Genomic DNA, 22,506 nt, shown 5'->3' on the forward strand with positions numbered 1-22,506 from the left:
TGCAGAACTTACTGTGATACCTTTCAGGGACTATCTCAAACACACATGTGAATGGTTCTGCTTTTCAAAGCTTTGTCTTTAGTAGTTTATAGCTTAGAGGTGAAACCTTACAGGTCCTTGGAGAGGGCCTACAAGGGGTCTGGGAAGAGACTTTTCAGAAGGGCTTGTGATAGGAGGAGAAGGAATGGATTGAGGCTGGAAGAGGGCAGATTGAGAGTGGAGATGAGGAAGAAATTCTTGACAGTGAAGGTGGAGAGACACTGGCACAGGTTGCCCAGGGAGGTTGTGGATGTCCCCTCCCTGGTGGTGCTCAAAGCCAGGTTAGATGAGGCCTTGAGTACCCTGGGCTGGTGGGAGGTGTCCCTGCCCATGGCAGGGGGCTGGAACTGGATGATCTTGAAGGTCCCTTCCACCTCAAATGCATTCTGTGAACCATTGAATGTTTGGGGTTGGAATTGATCTTCAAAGGTCATCTTTGGTTGTCTCTCACCCTAAGCAGCAGCTTCAGCAGCTGAGCTGAGCAAGGAGAGGACCTTTAAGGTCCCTTCCACCCCATTCCATGAATCTGTGAACTTCACTTCTGCATGGAAAAGAGCCTCATCCCCACCAGAGCTTACAAGCTGGGTGTAAGTATCTCCTTCACTCCATCCCATCTCCCACATCACTCCATGGACAGCACAGCTTCTGTGGATCACAAACCACCTCCCAGGAACCTCTGCCTTGAAGCAGAACGCCAGGACAAGTTGAGGGGGGTTTAAGATCCCTTCCAACCCAAGCCATTCTATGAATCTCTGAATCCATTTCTAATCATAAGGTCTCTCAAAAGCCTCAGTGTGGTATTTTGGTACAAAAGAAGTGCACATCTGACCAGCAAGCAGAGGCAGGGGAGCACTACCTGGGTGCAGCACCACTCAGTGCAAAGTCCTCATCAGAAAGAACCTTTTGAAGCAGGGATTTTTGCTGTGCCCTCTGGAACTGAATCCTTGCCACAGTGTGGCTGCTGTTTGTTTCCTGATACCGCTGTAGGTGGAAATCTCTCTCTTTCCCCCCTCCCTCCCCTGTCTCTTACATAATTCCAAAGACCTTTGCAATCCAGAACATTCACTTGTGCCCTAGAAACGTTTTGGCAACTTGCTTTCCAATTTCCCTGCTGCTGCTCAAGCTCTGCAGCCTCTTTTCTGAGTTCTCTGATCCAGCTCTTTGCTGTTGGTGTTGTATCTCCACAGGAGCTCATATCCTCAGTGGCTGCTTTTCCTCTTCTTGAAGGTGCCCTTTAAAACCAGGTGGCCTAGCTGATAAGAAGTGGAAGCACCTATATTTCATCAGTGTGTTTCTTCAATAGCACACAAGGCACTGAGTTGGTTTAACTCTGGTTTGACTTCTGTGCTTCTATCCCCACCGGGCTCACAGGATGTTAGGGGTTGGAAGGGACCCAAGGAGATCATTGAGTCCAACCTCCCTGCCAGAGCAGGACAGCACAGATCACAGAGGAACACATCCAGACAGGCCTTGAAAGCCACCATAAAAGGAGTCCCTGTTTTTGCCCTGTTTTTCATGTGCTTGTTAAGGTGCAACTGAATTTGTGCTACTCATAGAACAATTTCTGTTGGAAGAGACCTGGAAGGTCCTCCAGTTCCAACCCCCTGACTTCTTCTAGAGCTGGTTGCTCAAGGCTTCACCCAACCTGGCCTTGAACATGCTTAGGTCTAGCTAGGAGCTACTTCATGGATTTCTATCAATCTCCAAAGATTTGCTCTAAGCCCTCTCTGCAGGTTCTCTGCTTTTCACCAGCCTGGCTCCTTCCTGGTTTGTTTGTGGCAGCTAATAAATAGCATTCAACCTCCAAGAAACTGGTGGTGACTCCATGTCTGGAAAAATGCAGCTGCAGTCAGCTGTCTCTTGATGGTCTCTGGCAGTATAGAAGAACCATGCACTGAATACAGCTTCTGTTTGGCATGAGACACTCAATGTTTCTTCCCTAGGCCTGATGTACTTTGAGTTTAGCCATGAAAGAGGCACTGAAAACTTCTAAAGAATGGCTGGAAATATTAGAAGGGTTTTTGTTTGTTTGTTTTCAGCTCTTTTGAGGCTTTTATCTGTGACCTCCAATTCATTAAACCATGGCTGCAAAACTGGAGTCCCTTTGGGTTTAGGAAGGGCAGGTCCTGCCTGACCAACCTGATCTCCTTTTATGATCAGGTTACCCTCCTGGTGAACATGGGGCAGGTTGTGAATGGAGTTGACCTGGATTTCAGCAAAGCCTTTGACACCCTCTGCCACAACAAGCTCCTGGCACAGCTGGCAGCTTGTGGCTTGGGCAGATTCACTCTGATATGGGACAAGAACTGGCTGGAAGGCTGGGCCCAGAGAGTGCTGGTGAGTGGTGCCCCATCCAGTTGTCAGCTGGCACTAGTGGTGTGCCCCAGGGATCAGTGCTGGGCCCAGTCCCATTCAACATCTTTATTGATGATCTGGACCAGGGGATTGATTCCAGCATCAGTAAGTTTGCAGATGATACCAAGCTAGGAGCAGGTGTGGAGCTGTTGGAAGGTAGGAGAGCTCTGCAGGGGGACCTAGACAGGCTGGATGGGTGGGCAGAGGCCAATAGGATGAGATTGAACAAGGCCAAGTGCAGGGTTCTGCACTCTGGTCACAACCCCAAGCAGCTCTAAAGGCTGGGGACAGAGTGGCTGAGAGCAGCTAAGAAGAAAGGGAGCTGGGGGTGCTGGTAGAGAGTAGGCTGAACATGAGGCAGCAGAGTGCCCAGGTGGGCAGGAGAGCCAATGGCATCCTGGGCTGGCTCAGGAACAGTGTGGAAAGGAGGACAAGGGAGGTTATTCTGCCCCTGTACTCAGCACTGCTCAGGCCACACCTTGAGTGCTGTGTCCTGTTCTGGGCTCCTCAACTCAAGAGAGATGTTGAGGTGCTGGAAGGTGTCCAGAGAAGGGCAACAAAGCTGGTGAGGGGCCTGGAGCACAAACCCTATGAGGAGAGGCTGAGGGAGCTGGGGGTGTGCAGCCTGCAGAAGAGAAGGCTCAGGGCAGACCTCATTGCTGTCTACAACTACCTGAAGGGAGGCTGTAGCCAGGTGGGGTTGGTCTCTTCTCCCAGGCAACCAGCAACAGAACAAGGGGACACAGTGTGAAGTTGTGGCAGGGAAGGTCTAGGCTGGATGTGAGGAGGAAGTTGTTGGCAGAGAGAGTGATTGGCATTGGAATGGGCTGCCCAGGGAGGTGGTGGAGTCGCCATGCCTGGAGGTGTTGAAGCCAAGCCTGGCTGAGGCACTTAGTGCCATGGTCTGGTTGATTGGGCAGGGCTGGGTGCTAGGTTGGCCTGGATGAGCTTGGAGATCTCTTCCAACCTGCTTGATTCTATGATTCTCTACAGTGGATAGTTTTCAGCCTCAGCTTGCCAGAGTGCTGGGCCAGCTCATTTCAACTCGACTATTACCTAGAAAAGAGCATCCCTGGGGGCCCTTCCCAGCTGGCATTCTGCAAGCAGGTAAAGTCAGAAGTGAGCTAGTGATTTATCTGCTAAAACCAGCAGAACAGCATGTTGAATGTGAGGAGTCTGGGAGCCACTGGATTTGTTCCCAACTTGAAATGCTTTCAGAGCTGTAAAATATTGCTAGGTGCCTCCTGGGGCTGCAGGACTTGTGGAAGATGTCTGGGACTGCACACAGAGTGCCAGGGCTCTGCAGATGACACACCCAGATGTTGCTGCAGTGCTGGTGGCCTTTGCTGCTCAGCAGTGCTGCCACTCTTACTTTGCCTTTATTTTCCATTTGGTTTCATTGTAAACTCACATTTTTTTTTCCATTCTGGCCTAAAAATTGCAGAGCTGATAAATATTTCCTCTTCCACAGCCATCACCATAGAAACAGAATCTGTGTTGCTGCTGAAGTTGTTCTCTGATTCTGTGCTGGTTTGTCTGCTGTGGCCTCTGGATTTCCTCTTGTTGGGTTGTTCCTCAGGAAGAGGAGTTCAGCTGCTTGAGAGAACTTGGCTGGATAGGGCTGGGTGATAGGTTGGGCTGGATGGTCTTGGAGGTCTCTTCCAACCTGGTTGATTCTATGGTTAAGGAGAAGAACAGAGCAATCCAAGGAGAGAGGGATCCTAGGAGAGAGAGAACCTGCTCTCATTCCTTCCTGCACCTTTTTGCTTATTTTGGTTGGGTTTGGGTTTTTTTGGCTTGTGTTGGTTTGGGGGTTTGTTTATTTGGGTTTGAGGTTGGGTTTTTTGCTTCTTTTGGTTGGGTTTGGTATTTTTTGGCTTGGAGGTTTGTTTATTTGGGTTTGAGGTTGGGATTTTTGGCTTATTTTGGTTGGGTTTGGGTTTTTTTGGCTTGTGTTGGTTTGGGGGTTTGTTTATTTGGGTTTGAGGCTGGGTTTTTTGCTTATTTTGGTTGGGTTTGGGTTTTTTTGGCTTGTGTTAGTTTGGGGGTCTGTTTATTTGGGTTTGGGGTGGCTTTTTTGCTTGTTTTGATTGGGTTTGGGTGGGTTTTTTGCTTGGTTTAGTTGGGTTTGGTTGGTTTTTTGCTTGTGTTGGTATAGGGGTTTGTTTATTTGGGTTTGAGGTTGGTTTTTTTGCTTATTTTGGTTGGGTTTGGGTTTTTTTGGCTTGTGTTGGTTTGGGGGTTTGTTTATTTGGGTTGGGTTTGGGTTTTTTTGCTTGGTTTAGTTGGGTTTGGTTGGGTTTTTGCTTGTGTTGGTTTTGGGCTTTGTTTATTTGGGTTTGGGTAGGGTTTTTTTGCTTATTTTGGTTGGGTTTGGGTTTTTTGGCTTGTGTTGATTTGGGGGTTTGTTTATTTGGATTTGAGGTTAGGTTTTTTGTTTATTTTGGTTGGGTTTGGGTTTTTTTGGCTTGTGTTGGTTTGGGGCTTTGTTTATTTGGGTTTGAGGTAGGGTTTTTTTGCTTGTTTTGGTTGGGTTTGGGTTTTTTTTGCTTGTGTTGCTTTGGGGGTCTGTTTATTTGGGTTTGGGGTAGGTTTTTTTGCTTATTTTGGTTGGGTTTGGGTTTTTTTTGGCTTGTGTTGGTTTGGGGGTTTGTTTACTTGGGTTTGGGGTAGGTTTTTTTGCTTATTTTGGTTGGGTTTGGGTTTTTTTTTGCTTGTGTTGGTTTGGGGCTTTGTTTATTTGGGTTTGAGGTAGGGTTTTTTTGCTTATTTTGGTTGGGTTTGGGGTTTTTTTTGGCTTGTGTTGGTTTGGAGGTCTGTTTATTTGGGTTTGGGGTAGGTTTTTTTGCTTATTTTGGTTGGGTTTGGGTTTTTTTGGCTTGTGTTGGTTTGGGGGTTTGTTTACTTGGGTTTGGGGTAGGTTTTTTTGCTTATTTTGGTTGGGTTTGGGTTTTTTTTGCTTGTGTTGGTTTGGGGCTTTGTTTATTTGGGTTTGAGGTAGGGTTTTTTTGCTTATTTTGGTTGGGTTTGGGGTTTTTTTTGGCTTGTGTTGGTTTGGAGGTCTGTTTATTTGGGTTTGGGGTAGGTTTTTTTGCTTATTTTGGTTGGGTTTGGGTTTTTTTTGGCTTGTGTTGGTTTGGGGGTTTGTTTATTTGGGTTTGAGGTTGGGTTTTTTGCTTATTTTGGTTGGGTTTGGGGTTTTTTTGCTTGTTTTGGGTTGGGGTTTGTTTATTTGGGTTTGGGGCAGGTTGTTTTGCTTATTTTGGTTGGGTTTGGGTTTTTTTGGCTTGTGTTGGTTTGGGGGTTTGTTTATTTGGGTTGGGTTTGGGTTTTTTTGCTTGGTTTAGTTGGGTTTGGTTGGGTTTTTGCTTGTGTTGGTTTGGGGGTTTGTTTATTTGGGTTTGGGGTAGGGTTTTTTGCTTGTTTTGGTTGGGTTTATTTGGGTTTTTTGCTTGTTTTGGGTTGGGGTTTTGTTTATTTGGGTTTGGGGTAGGGTTTTTTGCTTGTTTTGGTTGAGTTGGGGACTTCTTTTTGTCTGTAGTGCTTGCAGACTACTCTCAATTTTCCAAAAGAGACAAATGATCTGGGGCAGTTAATTTGAGAGGCTTCAGGAAGACCTGATTTTAAGAGAGAGGTCCCTGAGTACAGTCCAAGGATGAGAAAAACTTCACCTGAGCCCACAAATGTGGCAAATCTTAGCAACCATGCAGGTGGTTCACTAAATAAGTAGTAAAAAGATTGCTCCAGATGGTGCCACCAGAGGAAAGAAAGAGGCAGCAGGTAGATCTGTGGCTTTGCAAAGCCTCAGTAGCTGGGTTGTGTTGGGTTTGGGGTAGGTTGTTTTAGTTTGAATGAAACCCAAGACTCCTCCTCAAGGCATGTAAAGAAATATTAACAAACTCTTTGCACATGAAGCTTTTGGTGTTGTCCTTTGGATCAATCAGTCGTGGCCACACTCTCTAGGCCATTCCTCTACAGTGCCCTCCAACCCCTGCTGACAGCCCTTGACGTTTGTTCAAATAGCTTTTATTCTGACCCCAGGAGTGGGGCAATGTTGCCAGGCAAGCACAATCACCAGCTGTCTGCAGGGCCCAGAAAACAGCTTGTGGAATCAAATGAACAAGGTGGATTTGGAGCTGTCCTCATCTGGATCATGGGTTTTTAAGTGAACTTTAGGGTCCTGATTCTTCTCCTTCACTGTAAGTGCTGGAAATGGAGTAGGATTTGTCTTACTTGGCTTCAGTTGTCTTCAAAACAGGCAGAAAACCTCACTTGGGGGCAGTGCATCCAGCCTGGGGCCCCCTAACACAAGAAGGACCTGGATCTGTTGGAGCTGGTCTAGAGAAGGCCATAAAAATGATCTGAGGGCTGCAGCATCTCCATAAAATCAAGCAGGTTGGAAGAGACCTCCAAGCTCAGCCAGGTCAACCTAGCACCCAGCCCTATCCGGTCAACCAGACCATGGCACTAAGTGCCTCAGCCAGGCTTGGCTTCAACACCTCCAGGCACAGCAACTCCACCACCTCCCTGGGCAGCCCATTCCAATGCCAATCACTCTCTCTGCCAACAACTTCCTCCTCACATCCAGCCTAGACCTCCCCTGCCACAACTTCACACTGTGTTCCCTTCTGTTGCTGCTTGCAGAAGAGCCCAACCCCACCTGGCTACAACTTCAGGTAGTTGTAGCCAGCAATGAGCTCTGCCCTGAGCCTCCCCTTCTGCAGGCTGCACACCCCCAGCTCCACTGTGAGGACTGGCTGAGATTTGGAGTTGTCCAGCTTGGAGAGGAGAAGGGGAGACCTCAGAGCAGCATTCCAACAAGAAAGATGGGAATAGAGTTTTGAGCAGGGCCTGGCTTTAAATGGAAAGAGTTTAGATTTGGATTAGATATTAGGAAGAGATTCTGTGTAGTGAGGGTGGGGAGACACTGGAGCAGGCAGAACACCTGGAGGTGTTCAAGGCCAGGTTGCATGAAGTCTTGAGCAACCTGGGCTAGCAGGAGGAGTCCCTGCCCATGGCAAGGGGTTGGAACTGGATGATCTTTAAGGTCCCTTCCAACCCAACCAAATGCAGGCTTCTACGATTCATGAAACTCTGCACTGAACTTTCTCTCCTTTGGGAGGCCAAAAAGCTTGTGGTACCACTGTGGCAAGGGAAACTCCACTGGCATGGACTTGAGCTGTTTTATCTTGCCACGAGGTGGTGGAGTGCCCATTCCTGAAGGCATTCAAGAAATGTATGGACATGGCACGTGGGGGGTATGGTTTGATAGCCATGGTGGTGCTGGGCTGATGGTTGGACTCAGTCATCTTAGAGGGCTGTTCTGACCAAGACAATTCTATGGTTGCAGAATGATGTAACACTTGTAACTAAAAATGTACTGTGTGGAGAAGGTGGAATTTGGATGAGGCTTGCCAAGGAATTGCTGTGGAGCTATGAGGTTGGACCAGATGATCCTTGGGGTCCTTCTAACCTGGCATTCTGTGATTCTATTTCAAAGGAAAATAAGACTACTTGGTTTGATTCTGGGTTATCAAGAAGGCAATCTATCTACTTCCACTTCTGGAAGAAAAATCAAGCACTCCCTTCCTCCTGTTAGTATCTAACTTGCCCTTGCAGTTGGGTAAGGCCAGATTTGAACGAGAGACATCAGAGACTCCTGCCTGTTGGGCACTGCTATTGCCTAAGCAGCTGTTTGACAACTCAGGTTATCAGGTCCTCAGTGAAGGACTTTGAAATACATTCAGCACTGGCCTAATTCTGGTGATGCTGCAGTCAGTGCTAAGCTGGCCTGACTTCACTGGGCTATGTAAAACTGTGCTGCTTTTGTCCAGAGAACTGCTTAGCTGAGAAAAGGGGATGGGAAATGATGAATAACCAAGCAATACTCAAACTGGTTTTTTGGATTCACAGATTCACTCCAGCCAGGTCACAAGTGAAATCTTTACAAGCTTTTATAAAAGGCTCTTTAGAGCTCAGTGTTACAACTGCCCCTTAATGGTGTGCACAGTGAGAGCCCCACTGAAGGCAGCAATGAGTGCAAGGTGAAGCTCCAGCAGAGACACACCAGTTGGCTTTGAGTGGCACAGGAACAGTTTGTTGTACACCAGTGGGATGTGTTCTTCGTGCAGTAATTTGGATTTAGGCCTTGGTTTTGCAAGGTAGGGGTTTCATTTGCCTAACTGCCATGAGATCTTGTGACATGGAGCTTTCCATAAGGACTCCAGGAAGTTGTTTCACACCACATGACAAAAATATTTGTAGTTTGGTTAGTGGAAGAGTTGAATGTAAGAAATTCCTTCTAAACATCATCAGGAGCTTCTTTAAGGGTGATAGACACTGGCACAGGTTGCCCAGGGAGGTTGTGCATGCCCCCCTGCCTGGAGGTGTTCAAGGTGAGGTTGGATAAAGCCTTGAGCAACCTGGGTTAGTGGGAGGTGTCCCTGCCCATGGCAGGGGCTTGGACCTGGATGATCTTGGAAGGTCCCTTCCAACCCAACCCATTCTAGGAACCCATGAAAAGCACACGTTGGGAGGAGCTCTGGCAGAAATGCACAAGGATGGGCAGCAAAAACAGGTCTGTCTCAGAGATAATCCTAAACCCCACATTCAGCTTAATCCCTTCCTAAGAGACAGCCTTGGCAGAGAAAGCTACCATGTGTCCTCAAGTAAGCAGGCACCAGCATTGCTTCAGAACTGTCGCAGAATCCTGGAATGTCAGGTTGAAAGGGACTCCAAGGAGCATCTGGTCCAACCTTTCTAGGTAACAGCCAAGGTGGAATCATAGAATGAACCAGGTTGGAAGAGACCTCCAAGCTCAGCCAGCCCAACCTAGCACCCAGCCCTGGCCAAGCAACCAGACCATGGCACTAAGTGCCTCAGCCAGGCTTGGCTTCAACACCTCCAGGGACAGCAACTCCACCACCACCCTGGGCAGCCCATTCCAATGCCAATCACTCTCTCTGACAACTTCCTCATCACATCCAGCCTAGACCTTCCCTGCCACAACTTCACACTGTGTCCCCTTCTTCTGTTGCTGCTTGCCTGGCAGAAGAGACCAACCCCACCTGGCTACAGCCTCCCTGCAGGTAGTTGTAGACAGCAATGATCTCTGCCCTGAGCCTCCTCTTCTGCAGGCTGCACACCCCCAGCTCCCTCAGCCTCTCCTCACAGGGCTGTGCTCCAGGCCCCTCACCAGCTTTGTCACTCTTCTCTGGACACCTTCCAGCACCTCAACATCTCTCTTGAGTTGAGGAGCCCAGAACTGGACACAGCACTCAAGGTGTGTCCTGAGCAGTGCTGAGCACAGGGGCAGAATAACCTCCCTTGTCCTGCTGCCCACACTGTTCCTGAGCCAGCCCAGGATGCCATTGGCTCTCCTGCCCACCTGGGCACTCTGCTGCCTCATCTTCAGCTACTCTCTACCAGCACCCCCAGCTCCCTCTCTGCCTGGCTGCTCTCAGCCACTCTGTCCCCAGCCTGTAGCACTGCTTGGGGTTGTTGTGGCCAAAGTGCAGAACTCTGCACTTGGCCTTGTTCAATCTCATCCCATTGGCCTCTGCCCACTCATCCAGCCTGTCCAGGTCCCTCTGCAGAGCTCTCCTACCTTCCAATAGCTCCACACCTGCTCCTAGCTCGGTGTCACCTGCAAACAGTTGCAGTGATCTGGCCCAGCACTGTGTCAAGCTGAGGCTGAAAACTGGCCAGTGTATGGGACTTCACTGCTCCGTTGGGAGATGATTCCAATCTCTAAGTATTCCCATCGGGACTGATTCTCTTCTGGAGTTCAATCTTTCGCTTAGGATGTAGGAGCCTCTCTCCGGTCCTCAGGCAGGAGGAGGCTGCCACCTGCTGTTACCAAACCTCTTCTGCACGGAGAGGCCGTGGAGCTCAGCGTGGAGAGACCCAAAGTGTGGCTGTGCGCAGGGGTTTGCCTTTTCCCACCCTCACAAGCTCAGCCAGCAGACATCTACAGCTCGGTGTGCATTTTGACTTGCCGCAGCCCTCTTTCAAGCACTCTTTGGTGGCAGTTCCTCGTGTAGAAACCAATCACGTTGATGAAGGAGCAAAAAGAGAATGATAGGACTCAAAAGGAAAATTCACCTCATTTTCCTGAAAAGCTTATGGAAAAGGGCATTGATTTCAGCACAAAGCTGGTCAAGGCAGCATCTGCCTTTGTCATAGACCCTTGGAATGGTTTGGGTTGGAAGGGACCTTGGAGATCATCTAGTTCCAACCCCTCCACTTGTGTCCAAGTCAGTGGCACTGTAAAGGGCAAAGAAAAATCCCTGCTTAGCCTGCTGGAAAGAAATGACTAAAAGAATCACTTTAGAGGCATTGTTGAATGGGAAATAAACCACAGCAAAACCAAAAATAAGACATACATGGTTAAGAATTAAATCCTGGAATCATAGAATGGCTCAGGTTGGAAGGGACCTCATCTACTCCAACCTGCTCACTATGGGCAGGGACACCTCTTTGCTAGACTTGGCTGTTCAAGGCCTCATCCAAACTGGCATGGAACAGTCCCAGGCAGGAGGCAGCCACAGCCTTCCTGGACAGCCTATTCCAGAGTCTCACCACCCTCACACTTCTTCCTCAGATCCAGCCTAACCCTGTGCTCCCTCAGCTTCAAACCATTCCCTTGTCCTGCCACCAACACCCTCGCAAAAAGTCTCTTTGCAGGCTTTCTGCAGGATCCCTTCAGCTATTGGCAGGCAGCTCTAAGGTTCCCCTGGGGTCTTCTCCAGGCTGAGCAACCCAGCAGCTCTCAATCATAGCAGAGGTGCTGCAGCCCTTGGATCATTTTTTGTGGCCTCCTTTGTTCTCACTCCAGCAGCTCTGTGTCCTCCAGATGCTGAGGACACTAGAACTGGAGGCAGGATTGTAGGTTAGGTCTCAGCAGAGCAAAGCCAAGGGGCAGAATCCCCTCTCTTGCCCTGCTGCCCACACTCCTCTGGCTGCAGCCTCATCCTAAATCATAGAATCACAGCATGTCAGGAGCTGGAAGGAACCTTGAAAGATCATCTAGTCCAGCCCCCCTGCACCTAGAGCAGATCACAGATGCACGCCCAAGCACAGAAACTCCACAGGATTTGTGGAGCAGACCACAATCCTTCTCAAGCAGTTGGAGTCAATTTGGGATGCATTCACCCATTCTACAGGAATGCTTTAGTAAAATCAGGAAAGGACTTTTAGGCCAAAGATGCTTAGCAAATTTGGTTTAGTAAAATTTCATTTCCAGAAGGTTGGAAAGAGTAGCACTTTGTCATTCCCAGATGTTGGGAAAAGTAAGGATTTCTCCTTCCAGGACTCCTATTTCTCAGGGCTGCCTGGTTTCAGCTGCTTTGCCAGCTTCGAGCTCCACCTGCTGCGTCGAAATTAAACAGCAAGAGTTACCCTCGCTGTGGGTTGTTGTGGTTTGTTTGGTTCTAGCTGACATCCCCGACCACCCCCTAAAAGAGATCAGGAATCAGCAAGATGCTGCCGTTGCAAAATGGCATTAGAGCTCCTTCCTGAGGTATCTAAGGAATTCCTTCTGCTGCCTTCACCGATAAACAAGTTCCACACAGAGATTCTCACTCCCTTTCTCGCCCAGAAATGCCAGGGTAGGTATAGGCTGGATGTTAGGAAGAAGTTCTTCACAGAAAGAGTGATTTCCCATTGGAATGGGCTGCCCAGGGAGGTGGTGGAGGCACCGTCCCTGGGGGTCTTCAAGAAAAGACTGGATGGGGCACTTAGTGCCATGGTCTGGTTGATTGGATAGGGCTGAGTGCTAGGTTGGACTGGATGAGCTTGGAGGTCTCTTCCAACCTGGTTGATTCTATGATTCCCCTGGTTGTATCAATATTTTCTAGGCAGACTTTATATGAAGATAGAAAACAAGAACTTGAACCTTGTGCTGCTCAGAAGGCTGCCTGTCTGAAGTGCCCTCAGTCCCAAGTTCCCTCAGCAGCTGAGCACAGAGAGGAGTAATTTCAAGGATTAATTTCAGAACTACTCAATTGCTTACTTACAAAGTGGTTCCTATAGGAATTATCATTGTGGGGTGGCAAGACTGGAGCAAAACATCAAAAGTCACAAATGTTTAACCTCCTTGCTGATCCCTGTGTAGCCCTCAGGGGATCCCACCTTAAATGTCAGTCCTAAACCTCAAAAACTTTGACAAGTAAATTTTGGTATTCAAGTACAAGTGGGTTTGGCTTCAGAGGTCTCATTCCCAGTGTTGAGTTTCTCCTCTTTCTTTTCCAGTTTGTCCTGGGTTTATTTTACTTTTATCTTCTGCAGCATTTGAAGAGGATCAGAAAGAAACCACAGCCACCAAGCCACATCCTGAAGTCCCATGGCCACAAGTTTCTTGAACCCCTGCAGGGATGGATAGGGGACTCCACCACCTCCCCAGGCAGCCTGTGCCAATCCCTGACCACTCCTGCAGCAAAGAAATCTTTCCTCATCTCCAACCTTACTCTGTCCCAACAAAATTTCAGGCCATTTCCTCTCCTCCTGTCACCTTCTATGAGGAAGGAGAGACCAACCCCACCTCAGTGCAACCTCTTTTCAGAGAGCTGTAGAGAGCAATGAGGTCTCCCTTCAGCCTTCTCTTCTCCAGTCTACACAAGCCCAGGTCCCTCAGCTGCTCCTCACCAGACCTTTCACCAGCTTCCCCACCTTCTGCTGAAGCAGAAGTCACAGCTCAAAGGGATAATGAAGGATTATCCTTTGTTTCAAGATTTCCTGCAGCTTTATGCTAGTAACAAACCCAGATGTCAGAAATTAATACAACCTCCCTATTTTTTAGGTATTATTTCTCTGATGAAGGCCCAAAGTGACTTCCTTTGTTCTGTAATCCATTACCTCAGAGCCCTGTGAACAGGAAATACACCTTTGGGTCATTCACCTCTAAGCAAAGTGGGACACAGGAAAGAATTACCTTAATGATTTGTTCTTTCATTATGAGCCTGTCCTGATCATTCTGACAAGAGTGGGTTGTTTTTTGTAGGGAGGTTCTGAACATACAGCAGTGTTATGCACCCAGGAGAAAATTCACACCTTCCCAAGGTGTCCTCTCCTTCAAACTACCACAGGACTTGTAGATGATTTTAGTTAGGTGAACCCAAACACATCCAACCCCAAGCTGCTCAGAAGACCAAAAGTGCCTTATTGCTGCTGTACTCACAGGGGGGCTCAAGTGTGATAGGGAGAGGAGGCATAGACTGTACCAAAACAGAGGGAAACACCTTGCTTTACCCTGCAAGATTAGAAAGCACAACTCTTTGATCAGAACAGAGGTCACCACCATAAAAGAAACAGAACAAATAGCCTCAGATAGGCCATGCTGCCTGTGCCAACAATGTGGTGCTTTGTAACTCCTCCAGCTGATTCCAGGCTTGAGAACACAATGAAGTGATAAAAAACACCATCAGGCAGAAACTGGGCTCCAAATACCTTTTTCTAAGCCTCACAGCTGAAACAGAGGCTTTGAAGCAGTGTGCAAGTGTTGTAGCCCAGAATCAAGACGCAGGATTTGAACCTGGTTGAAGGGATCACTGCTGCAGCCCTGCTTGGCACAGATCAGCTTGGGGGCAGACCAACCCTTCCACGTAATTTCCCAACCTTACGCTGTACCAGGAAGGGATGGAGAGGACAACTCCTTGCTAACAGCTCAAAGGGTAAAATCCAGTCCTGCAACCGCCCTTCCTGAATCCAGGGGGGGTGGATTTGGTGCACTTGGACAATCTGTTCCTCTGCCAGGCTGCTCCTACAGCCACAGAAATCGAAGGCATGTTTTGTTTAAAGGAGTCGGTCATCCCTTGCGCCCAATCATGAAGCCCAGGCTCAGTTTTCCAAGGCTTATCACTTGAAAAGTGACATCATTACACCCCCAGGGCTCTTCGGGTGGCAAGGCTGAGATTATCTATGTGATTCTATGACTGAATGAATTCTGGAACACTGGAACAGGCTGCCCAGGGTGGTGGTTGAATTCCGATGCTGGAAGCATGTCACAGACACAGACATGGTGGTGAGGGACATGGTTTAGCACTAGCCTTGCAAGAGTTAAGAGAGTGGTTGGACCTGATGATCCTACAAGCCTTTTCCAACCAAAGTGATTCTATTCTAAGTTATTGTACCTCCACTAATAACACTTAATTTGTCATAGAATCAACCAGGTTGCAAGAGACCTCCAAGCTCAGCCAGGCCAACCTAGCACCCAGCCCTGGCCAAGCAACCAGACCATGGCACTAAGTGCCCCAGCCAGGCTTGGTTTCAACACCTCCAGGCACAGCAACTCCACCACCTCCCTGGGCAGCCCATTCCAATGCCAATCACTCTCTCTGACAACAACTTCCTCCTAACATCCAGCCTAGACCTCCCCTGACACAACTTGAGACTCTGTCCCCTTCTTCTGTTGCTGCTTGCCTGGCAGCAGAGCCCAACCCCACCTGGCTACAGCCTCCCTTCAGGGAGTTGCAGACAGCAATGAGCTCTGCCCTGAGCCTCCTCTGCTGCAGGCTGCACACCCCCAGCTCCCTCAGCCTCTCCTCACAGGGCTCTGCTCCAGGCCCCTCACCAGCTTTGGCGCCCTTCTCTGGACACCTTCCAGCACCTCAACATCTCTCTTGAATTGAGGAGCCCAGAACTGGACACAGCACTCAAAGTGTGGCCTGAGCAGTGCTGAGTCCAAGGGGCAGAATAACCTCCCTTGTCCTGCTGCCCACACTGCTCCTGATGCAGGCCAGGATGCCATTGGCTCTCTTGGCCACCTGGGCACACTGCTGCCTCATCTTCAGCCTACTCTCTACCAGCACCCCCAGGTCCCTCTCTGCCTGGCTGCTCTCAGCCACTCAGTCCCCAACCTGTAGCGCTGCTTGGGGTTGTTGTGGCCAAAGTGCAGAACCCTGCACTTTGTCCTTGCATCTTAACATAAGATCAGTAAAAATCACTGTTTGCCACAGGACAAAAAGCATTATTCTCACTCATCTGCTGCCCCACGTCTTGTGCTGGTTTGCTTGAGATCTCTGTGCAGGCAAAGCAGGAAGTGGTAGGCAGCTGGCTGGAAAATTCAGTTTATTCCTTCGGGATCACATCAAACTGTCACCTGGAGGTTATTTCCTAAAGGTGGTATTCAGTTTTGACCTCAGGCCTGAAGATCAGAGCTTAAGATCTACGATTACAGCTGCATGGAACCTTCTAGTGGTGCCATTACCACTAATGCAGCCCCAAAGAGCACCTAAAGGCTTGTAACAAGAGGTAGGTGCTGCACAGAACGTGGAGACTTATTGGCAAGTGGTGCACTTTTGTTTGGACGATGAGCATCAGCTCTTTGAGGATGTTCTCTGCCCTTCACTCCAAGGACACAGAGTGGCTCAAGCATGCCCATGGAGGTGGTGGAGTCGCCGTCCCTGGGGCTGTTCAAGGCAGGATTGGACGTGGCACTTGGTGCCATGGTCTAGCCTTGAGCTCTGTGGTAAAGGGTTGGACTTGATGATCTGTGAGGTCTCTTCCAACCCTGATGATACTGTGATACTGTGTGAAAAGGGCAACCAAGCTGCTGAAGGGTCTGGAGAACAGGCCTGGTGATGAGCAGCTGAAGGACTTGAGGTGATTCAGTGTGGAGAAGAGGCTGAGGGGAGCACGCAGCAGGAACGTGGATTTTGTGCTTTCACGATGCTGGCAAGCCCAGGCCCTCTGTGTAGCCTCTGCTGTTTGCTGAGAGGCTCCCTTGCCATGGCACCCACTCACACACCCCCCCAGGCCGCACGGGCAGAGCTGCTCCACCACGAGCGGCGCTCGGCGGGGCCCAGTCTCACCGTTCAACGCCAGGCACGGCCACAGGCGCGGCCGACCCCCGGCCGAGGCCGCGCTGCCAAGCCGCCCCCTCCCCTGGGTCAGGCGGTGGCACGGCCCAGCCGCGAAGGGGCCGGGCGAGTCCCTGGCTCTTTCGATTCGGCGGCAGCCCAGCGGTGCGGGGCCGAGGCGCGGCCGCCACTGCCGCCGAGGCGGGAAGCGGCCCGGGGCGCCGCCGCGGCGGGTGATGACGTGCGGGCGCTTCCGGCGCGGCGAGCAGGGCACGCAGGGAAGGGGCCGCCGCCGGGAGGGCGCCGCGACGGAGCGGGCGCGGGGAGGGGCGGGCGAGAGCGGCGCGGGGCCGAGCAGAGGCGAGGCCGGGCGGCGGCATCAGGGGAGAACGTGGGGCGACGGCGATTGAGGCGGCGGGAGCGGTGTCCGCCGTTGACTGCTGCCGCTGCTGAAGGCGGCGGCAACAACGACAAATATCGCGAGAGGTAGCGCGGCGCCGGCGTTAGAGGTGACCGAGACAGCGGCGGCCCCGGCTACCTCCTCCTCTTTCCTCACCGGGAGCCGGTGCTGAGCGAGGCGGATCGGCGGTCATGGAGAAAGCGGCCAGCGCGGCGGCGGCGGCGGTAGCGGCGGCGGCTGAGGGAGGCGGTGACGGCGGCGACGCCGGGAGCGCCACGGCGGGGCCCGGTCCCCCTGAGGAGCAGAACGGCGGCGCTGGCAGCTCGCCGCCGTCGTGCCCACCCGGGGCGGCGGCGGCAACGGGGCCGCGGGGGCTGGTGCGAGTGTGCGACCTCCTGCTGAAGAAGAAGGCACCGGGCAAGGCGAAGCGGAGCGGGCGGGCAGGCCGGCCGGCCAGCAGCAGCGAGAGCGGCGGCGGCGGCAGCGAGAGCAGCAACAACGGCAGCGAGGAGGAGGAGGAGGAGGAAGATGAGGAAGAGGAGGAAGAAGAAGAGGTCTCTGAGGTAGTGAGGAGACAGGTTCCGGCAGGGAGCCTGCGGGGACTGTGGAGGGGGCGATAGGCGCGGAGGGAAGGCCCCGGTGGCGGTGGGGAGGCCCCGGGGGTTGCCCTACTGATCCGGTTTCATAATTGCTGCCTGCTCCCGCCTCCCGCGGGGCCCTGCCGTAGAGGCAGGAAGGGGGCAGCACCGCGCCGACCGGGGCCGGCCTCGTGGCGGGGCGGGACCGGACCGAGCGGCCGCGGCCTAACTGGGCCTTCCCGGCGGCACCCCCAGCACCTCCCGCCTCGGTAAAGGCGGCGGGAGCGGCCATTAGTGCTCCCTCCCGCCCGGTTCCCGGGGCTGGGGGGGGGGGTTTACAGGTGGATACCGGCGGGGCCCGCTGGGAGCGGTATGGAGGGGCTCCGGGGGTCGCCCCGCGGGCCGCCAGCTCCCTGTGGGCAGCTCAGCCGGCACCGGCCTTCCTCTGCTGCTGGGCACGCGTGGGTTGCGTGGGGCTGCTCAAGGCAAAGACACAGGAAACGTTACAGGTGCCCCTCGGCACCGCGTTTTGTGTCTAGACATGGAATTCGGGTGAAAACCGGGAGCAGGAGAACGTAAGGGTGGGAATGCTGCTGCTACGCCGGGGCTGAGGCCGTGGAAATAGGCCCAAGCTGTGGGTGCCTTGGTAAGGAGCTTCCTAGCCATGGGAATGGGTGGTCTTGAGAAGGAGCTGAGGGTGCAACCGAAGTGGTGACTGTCCTAGAGCCTGGGGTACTCCTCTCTCATCCCGTCCTGCGATGCAGAAGGAGGCACAAGGAAACATTTTTCACCTGCTCTGGTGTTACGTGAGGCTTCTCGGGTAGTTGTTGCTGGCAAAAACCCCAGATGGACTTGAAGCCCCTTTCTTATTTGCATACCTTAGCCCCACAGAGCTGCTCTGATGAGTGGTTTTCATTCTTGGAGCTAAGCTGAACGTTCACTTCTGCTTTGAGCTTCTTTTCCCGTGGTGTCCCCCAAAAAAGGCCCACGTTTGCAAGCTGTTCTCTGAACTGAGTTTTTAAGCAGTCTGGCTTTTAAGTGGTATATCTACATTTGAGTTCAAAACTAAAACGAGCAGGAAGAAAGGGAAGGAAGAGCCTGATACATCTGAGGAAGGGCTGGGCTGAGATGGTGATAGGTTTTTCCACGGTTAAGAAGCCTTCTCTTTCTTCAGAAGCTGATACAAGAAACATTTTGTCCAGCTCCTTTGCACACAGATACGCCTGAGTTAACAAGTAATTATGCCTGATAGTTTGTTCCTGGAGTGCTTGTAGAAGGCTTTGAGGGGTAAAACTTGTAGGCTGGGCATCCCTGGTTGCATGAAGTGCTGATGATTCTTGGTGGGCTGTCTAAGTCCCAAGCAGCACTACAGGCTGGGGACAGAGTGGCTGGAGAGCAGCCAGGAAGAAAGGGACCTGGGGGTACTGATAGATAGTAGGCTGAAGATGAGGCAGCAGTGTGCCCAGGTGGCCAAGAGAGCCAGTGGCATCCTGGCCTGCATCATAGAATCACAGAATCAACCAGGTTGGAAGAGACCTCCAAGATCATCCAGTCCAACCTATCACCCAGCCCTATCCAGTCAACCAGACCATGGCACTGAGTGCCTCATCCAGGCTTTTCTTGAAGATCTCCAGGGACGGTGCCTCCACCACCTCCCTGGGCAGCCCATTCCAATGCCAATCACTTTCTCTGTAAAGAACTTCCTCCTAACATCCAGCCTATACTTTCCCCAGCATAACTTGAGACTGTGTCCCCTTGTTCTACTGCTGGTTGCCTGGGAGAAGAGGCCACCCCCTATCTGGCTACAATGTCCCTTCAGGTAGTAGTAGACAGCAGTGAGGTCACCCCTGTGCCTCCTCTTCTCTAGGCTACACAACCCCAGCTCCCTCAAGGGAGGTTATTCTTCCCCTGTACTCAACACTGGTCAGGCCACACCTTGAGTGCTGTGTCCAGTTCTGGGCTCCTCAATTCAAGAGAGATGTTGAGGTGCTGGAAGGTGTCCAGAGAAGGGCGACAAAGCTGGTGAGGGGCCTGGAACACAAACCCTATGAGGAGAGGCTGAGGGAGCTGGGGGTGTGCAGCCTGCAGAAGAGGAGGCTCTGGGGTGATCTCGTTGCTGTCTACAGCTACCTGAAGGGACATTGTAGCCAGGTGGGGTTGGTCTCTTCTGCCAGGCAAGCAGCAACAGAAGAAGGGGACAGAGTCTGAAGTTGTGGCAGGGGAGTTCTAGGCTGGATGTTCTGAGGAAGTTGTTGTCAGAGAGAGTGATTGGCATTGGAATGGGCTGCCCAGGGAGGTGGTGGAGTTGCTGTGCCTGGAGGTGTTGAAGCAAAGCCTGGCTGAGGCACTTAGTGCCATGATCTAGTTGATTAGCTAGGTCTAGGTGCTAGGTTGGCCTGGATGATCTTGGAGGTCTCTTCCAACCTGATTGATTCTCTGATTCTATGAACAGAGTCGGTGGAGTGCTGCTGTGTGACAAAGGCAGAAGGCCCTTTAATGACTTAGCAGCTGTATTGATTAAGCGCTGAGATGAGTTGCGTGCGGTGGCAACTTTGAACAGAAATTGTGTGGAGTGAGATTTATTGGCAAAATCGCAGGCAGATTGATTTTTGTGGTCTGTAGCCATGCTTCCATATGGCTCCTCACTGAGAGCTTTCAAATGGTAGAGTGCACAGAGTGTGGTGGGAAAGGCAGAGGCAACCAAGGTTTGTGTGTAGGCTTAGGTAAGGCGAGCCTTGGCTCCCATGCTGTGCCTTGCATTGCCATAGCTACCTACTTAATATGCTTTGAGGGAGGAAGAAAACCCCCAAATGATTATTAAATTATCATGAGGCAGCAGCAGAAGACTTCTCTTTTTTTGAGGTGGGGGGAGAGAAAAAGAATGCTATGTGCTGTAGATACCAATAGCTGGGAATGCAGTTTGGCATCTAGAAGCTTCCCTTGACATCTTTGTTTTATTTATGAAGGCTTTCCCAGCCTAGGTGGTCTGAGATTAAATATTAAGCAGGGGTGAGTGATAAATGAATTAATAACGCTGTGGTCATGAAGTTCAGGATGGCATACATTTTGTCACGCTTCAGCTTCACCTAGAACGATTCTTTGTCTTGGTTATTCAGGGGGCTTGCAAACAAAAACTGGTCTAGGCTTTCTCCCACTGCCTTGAGGATGAAATGCTGTAGAACAGGCACAGCTGAAATCACAGGTTTTTAGGAACCTGACCATGAGGATGGCTGCTGAATGGAGCAGAGGATTTAATTTCGAAGTGGTTCCCAGCAGCTCCTGAGGAGAAAATGAGATTTGAGTGTTCTCAGCAAAAAGGAGGTTTCCTTGTCTGAAAGCAACCTGATGGTTAACTTTTGGGTTTCAGAAGTCTTAAGGGAGAAAAAAAAAATGTTGGTTTTTTTTTTTCTTCTGCTGTGGGATTTTTATTTGGAGGTTAATTTTATTTTTAGATCAGGCTTGAGCTGTGCAGAGCTTGTGTGGCTTTCACAGCAGTTGGATTGAGGTCTTCTGACCGGGGGCAGTCTGGAAGGCATATAAAATGAGAAAACACAAAGCAATTGAAGAGTATGGGTTTGCTGTAAATGGAAACCCTTGTGGAAACACTGCAGAAGATGCTGTTCCCTCCTCTCTGTCTGCTTCATTATCTCTGTAAACTTAAGACAGTTTGTCTTAGGCTATTTTTTGCCCTTCTCGTGCTTAGTACATTAAGACTTCTCTAATCTCTGAAACGAAGCACTTCTAGATTTGACTGCTAAGGAGACAGGAGTACAGCAGCAACAAGTCCAAGGAGCTATAATGGGAATCCTGGCAGATACTAAATCACCAAGCCCCCAGGAGTGGAAGGACATTGTTTGGCTCAGTTATTGCCGAGCTGATGGAATAGAATAAAAAGTGTTAATCAAATGTTTTCATTTCAGCCTGTTTCTAAACCCCATTAGAAAGCACATGCATAGGACAGAGCTTTGGGAGAAGTTAAATTGAAATTTCATACCAGCAGCTTGATGAGCATCTACCACAACGTCCATGGCAACCTGTGAGAGTACTGTTTGAAACGGCAGTAAATTGTTGCTTGCCAAACCCCTCAGGATTCTAGGTTATGTGCCCCAGTTTTGTCTGAAAATGGCAAATTGCCTTCTCCCTAATCAAGACAAAGCAATTCTCTTCAAAACACAGGAAGGGGAATCTTAAGGTATGAGACAAATAACAGTGAAGTTGCACACTGTGGGGGAGGGGTCAGCTTGGGTGCTTGCTGCTGGAATTCTGGCCTGAGCTGCTGTGAAGGTTTCATAGGGGTAGTCTCTGAAGCCGTCTGAGGAGCTGTGTAGGGCTGTAGGGCCACTTTGATCAGGTGATGACTCACAAGGAGTGTGAATTCAGGCAGAAATCAGGGGTAGAGGCACACATGGAATACTTGATGGGTTGACAGGTTGGATATTTGAGCACGAGATGAAGGTGCACCTCAGATCTCAATCAGAATTGTGTCAGGAGTGTTGCTGAAGGCAGCTAAATTCCTGGGCTAATTATTCACAGCATCCCCTCATGGGAGGGTGCTTTTGCTTTTGAGTGAGGCTTTGTACACCCTCCTCTTTAGCATGGTTTATTGTTAACCAGTACGTGGAACTAACATGAAGAAAACCATTCTAACTTGTGTCTTAGGTCAAGTCAAAGGTCTCATTTCTGAACTAGTTAGAAGATTTTCAGGACATAAACCAAAGAAGAAAGAAGAGGTAACAGGTTAGTTGAATGAAAGCTGCCATATCAGGTGAATCTTAGGGATATTATTGTTGTTTGCTCTTTTTTAGGGAAAATATGATTTAACAGTTCTGATCAAACCCAGGTACCTGCAGAGTTCTTGAAAATCTTCTTGCATGTCATGATTTTGTGAGGCATTTGGCTTCAATGAATAGTGAGTGCAAAAATGAGCAAGGAGCAAGCTGCTGCTGAAAAAATCTAACGTCCAGAGTTTGTTAGAACTTATTAAACAATTAAAATGTTGGTTAAGAAAACTCTTTGCAAGCCTACTTCAGCTCTTAGAAGGATGTTTGCTGCTGGCAGCGAAGTTGGTAATTGTTTTTCCTAATATCATCTCCATTTGAGGAGTTTGTGAGTTGAGTTTTAGAATCATAGGCTCAGTCAGGGTTGGAAGGGACCACAAGGATCATCTAGTTCCAACCATCCTGCCATGACCAGGGACACCCTACCCTCTGGCCAGAGCCTCATCCAGCCTGGCCTTAAACACCTCTAGGGATGAGCCCTCAACTGCTTCCCTGGGCAACCCATTCCAGCCTCTCACCACTCTCATGCTCAAAAACTTCCTCCTCACAGCCAGCCTGAA

The 22,506-nt window shown here is 50.4% G+C and overlaps 2 protein-coding genes across 5 annotated transcripts in view; one reads left to right on the forward strand and one right to left on the reverse strand.

Annotated features, from left to right (window-relative positions):
• LOC135178640 (albumin-like) overlaps nt 1–15,457 on the reverse strand; it is a 40,155-nt gene extending 24,698 nt beyond the window's left edge. Inside the window, exon 1 of the mRNA XM_064149679.1 lies at nt 15,369–15,457. Coding sequence (XP_064005749.1) covers nt 15,369–15,372 — 4 coding nt within the window. The 5' untranslated portion in view covers nt 15,373–15,457. The remainder of the gene's footprint in view (nt 1–15,368) is intronic.
• A 1,061-nt stretch (nt 15,458–16,518) lies between these two features.
• The window catches only part of ANKRD17 (ankyrin repeat domain 17), a 95,497-nt gene continuing 89,509 nt past the window's right edge, over nt 16,519–22,506 (forward strand). For 2 of the 4 annotated variants that reach the window (XM_064149680.1, XM_064149681.1), the window contains exon 1: nt 16,519–17,153. In XM_064149680.1, coding sequence (XP_064005750.1) covers nt 16,782–17,153 — 372 coding nt within the window. In that variant the 5' untranslated portion in view covers nt 16,519–16,781. The remainder of the gene's footprint in view (nt 17,154–22,506) is intronic. The other 2 variants (XM_064149683.1, XM_064149684.1) reach the window with 1 other exon arrangement.

This window comes from Pogoniulus pusillus, chromosome 10, assembly GCF_015220805.1.
Source record: "Pogoniulus pusillus isolate bPogPus1 chromosome 10, bPogPus1.pri, whole genome shotgun sequence".
NCBI lineage: Eukaryota > Metazoa > Chordata > Aves > Piciformes > Lybiidae > Pogoniulus > Pogoniulus pusillus.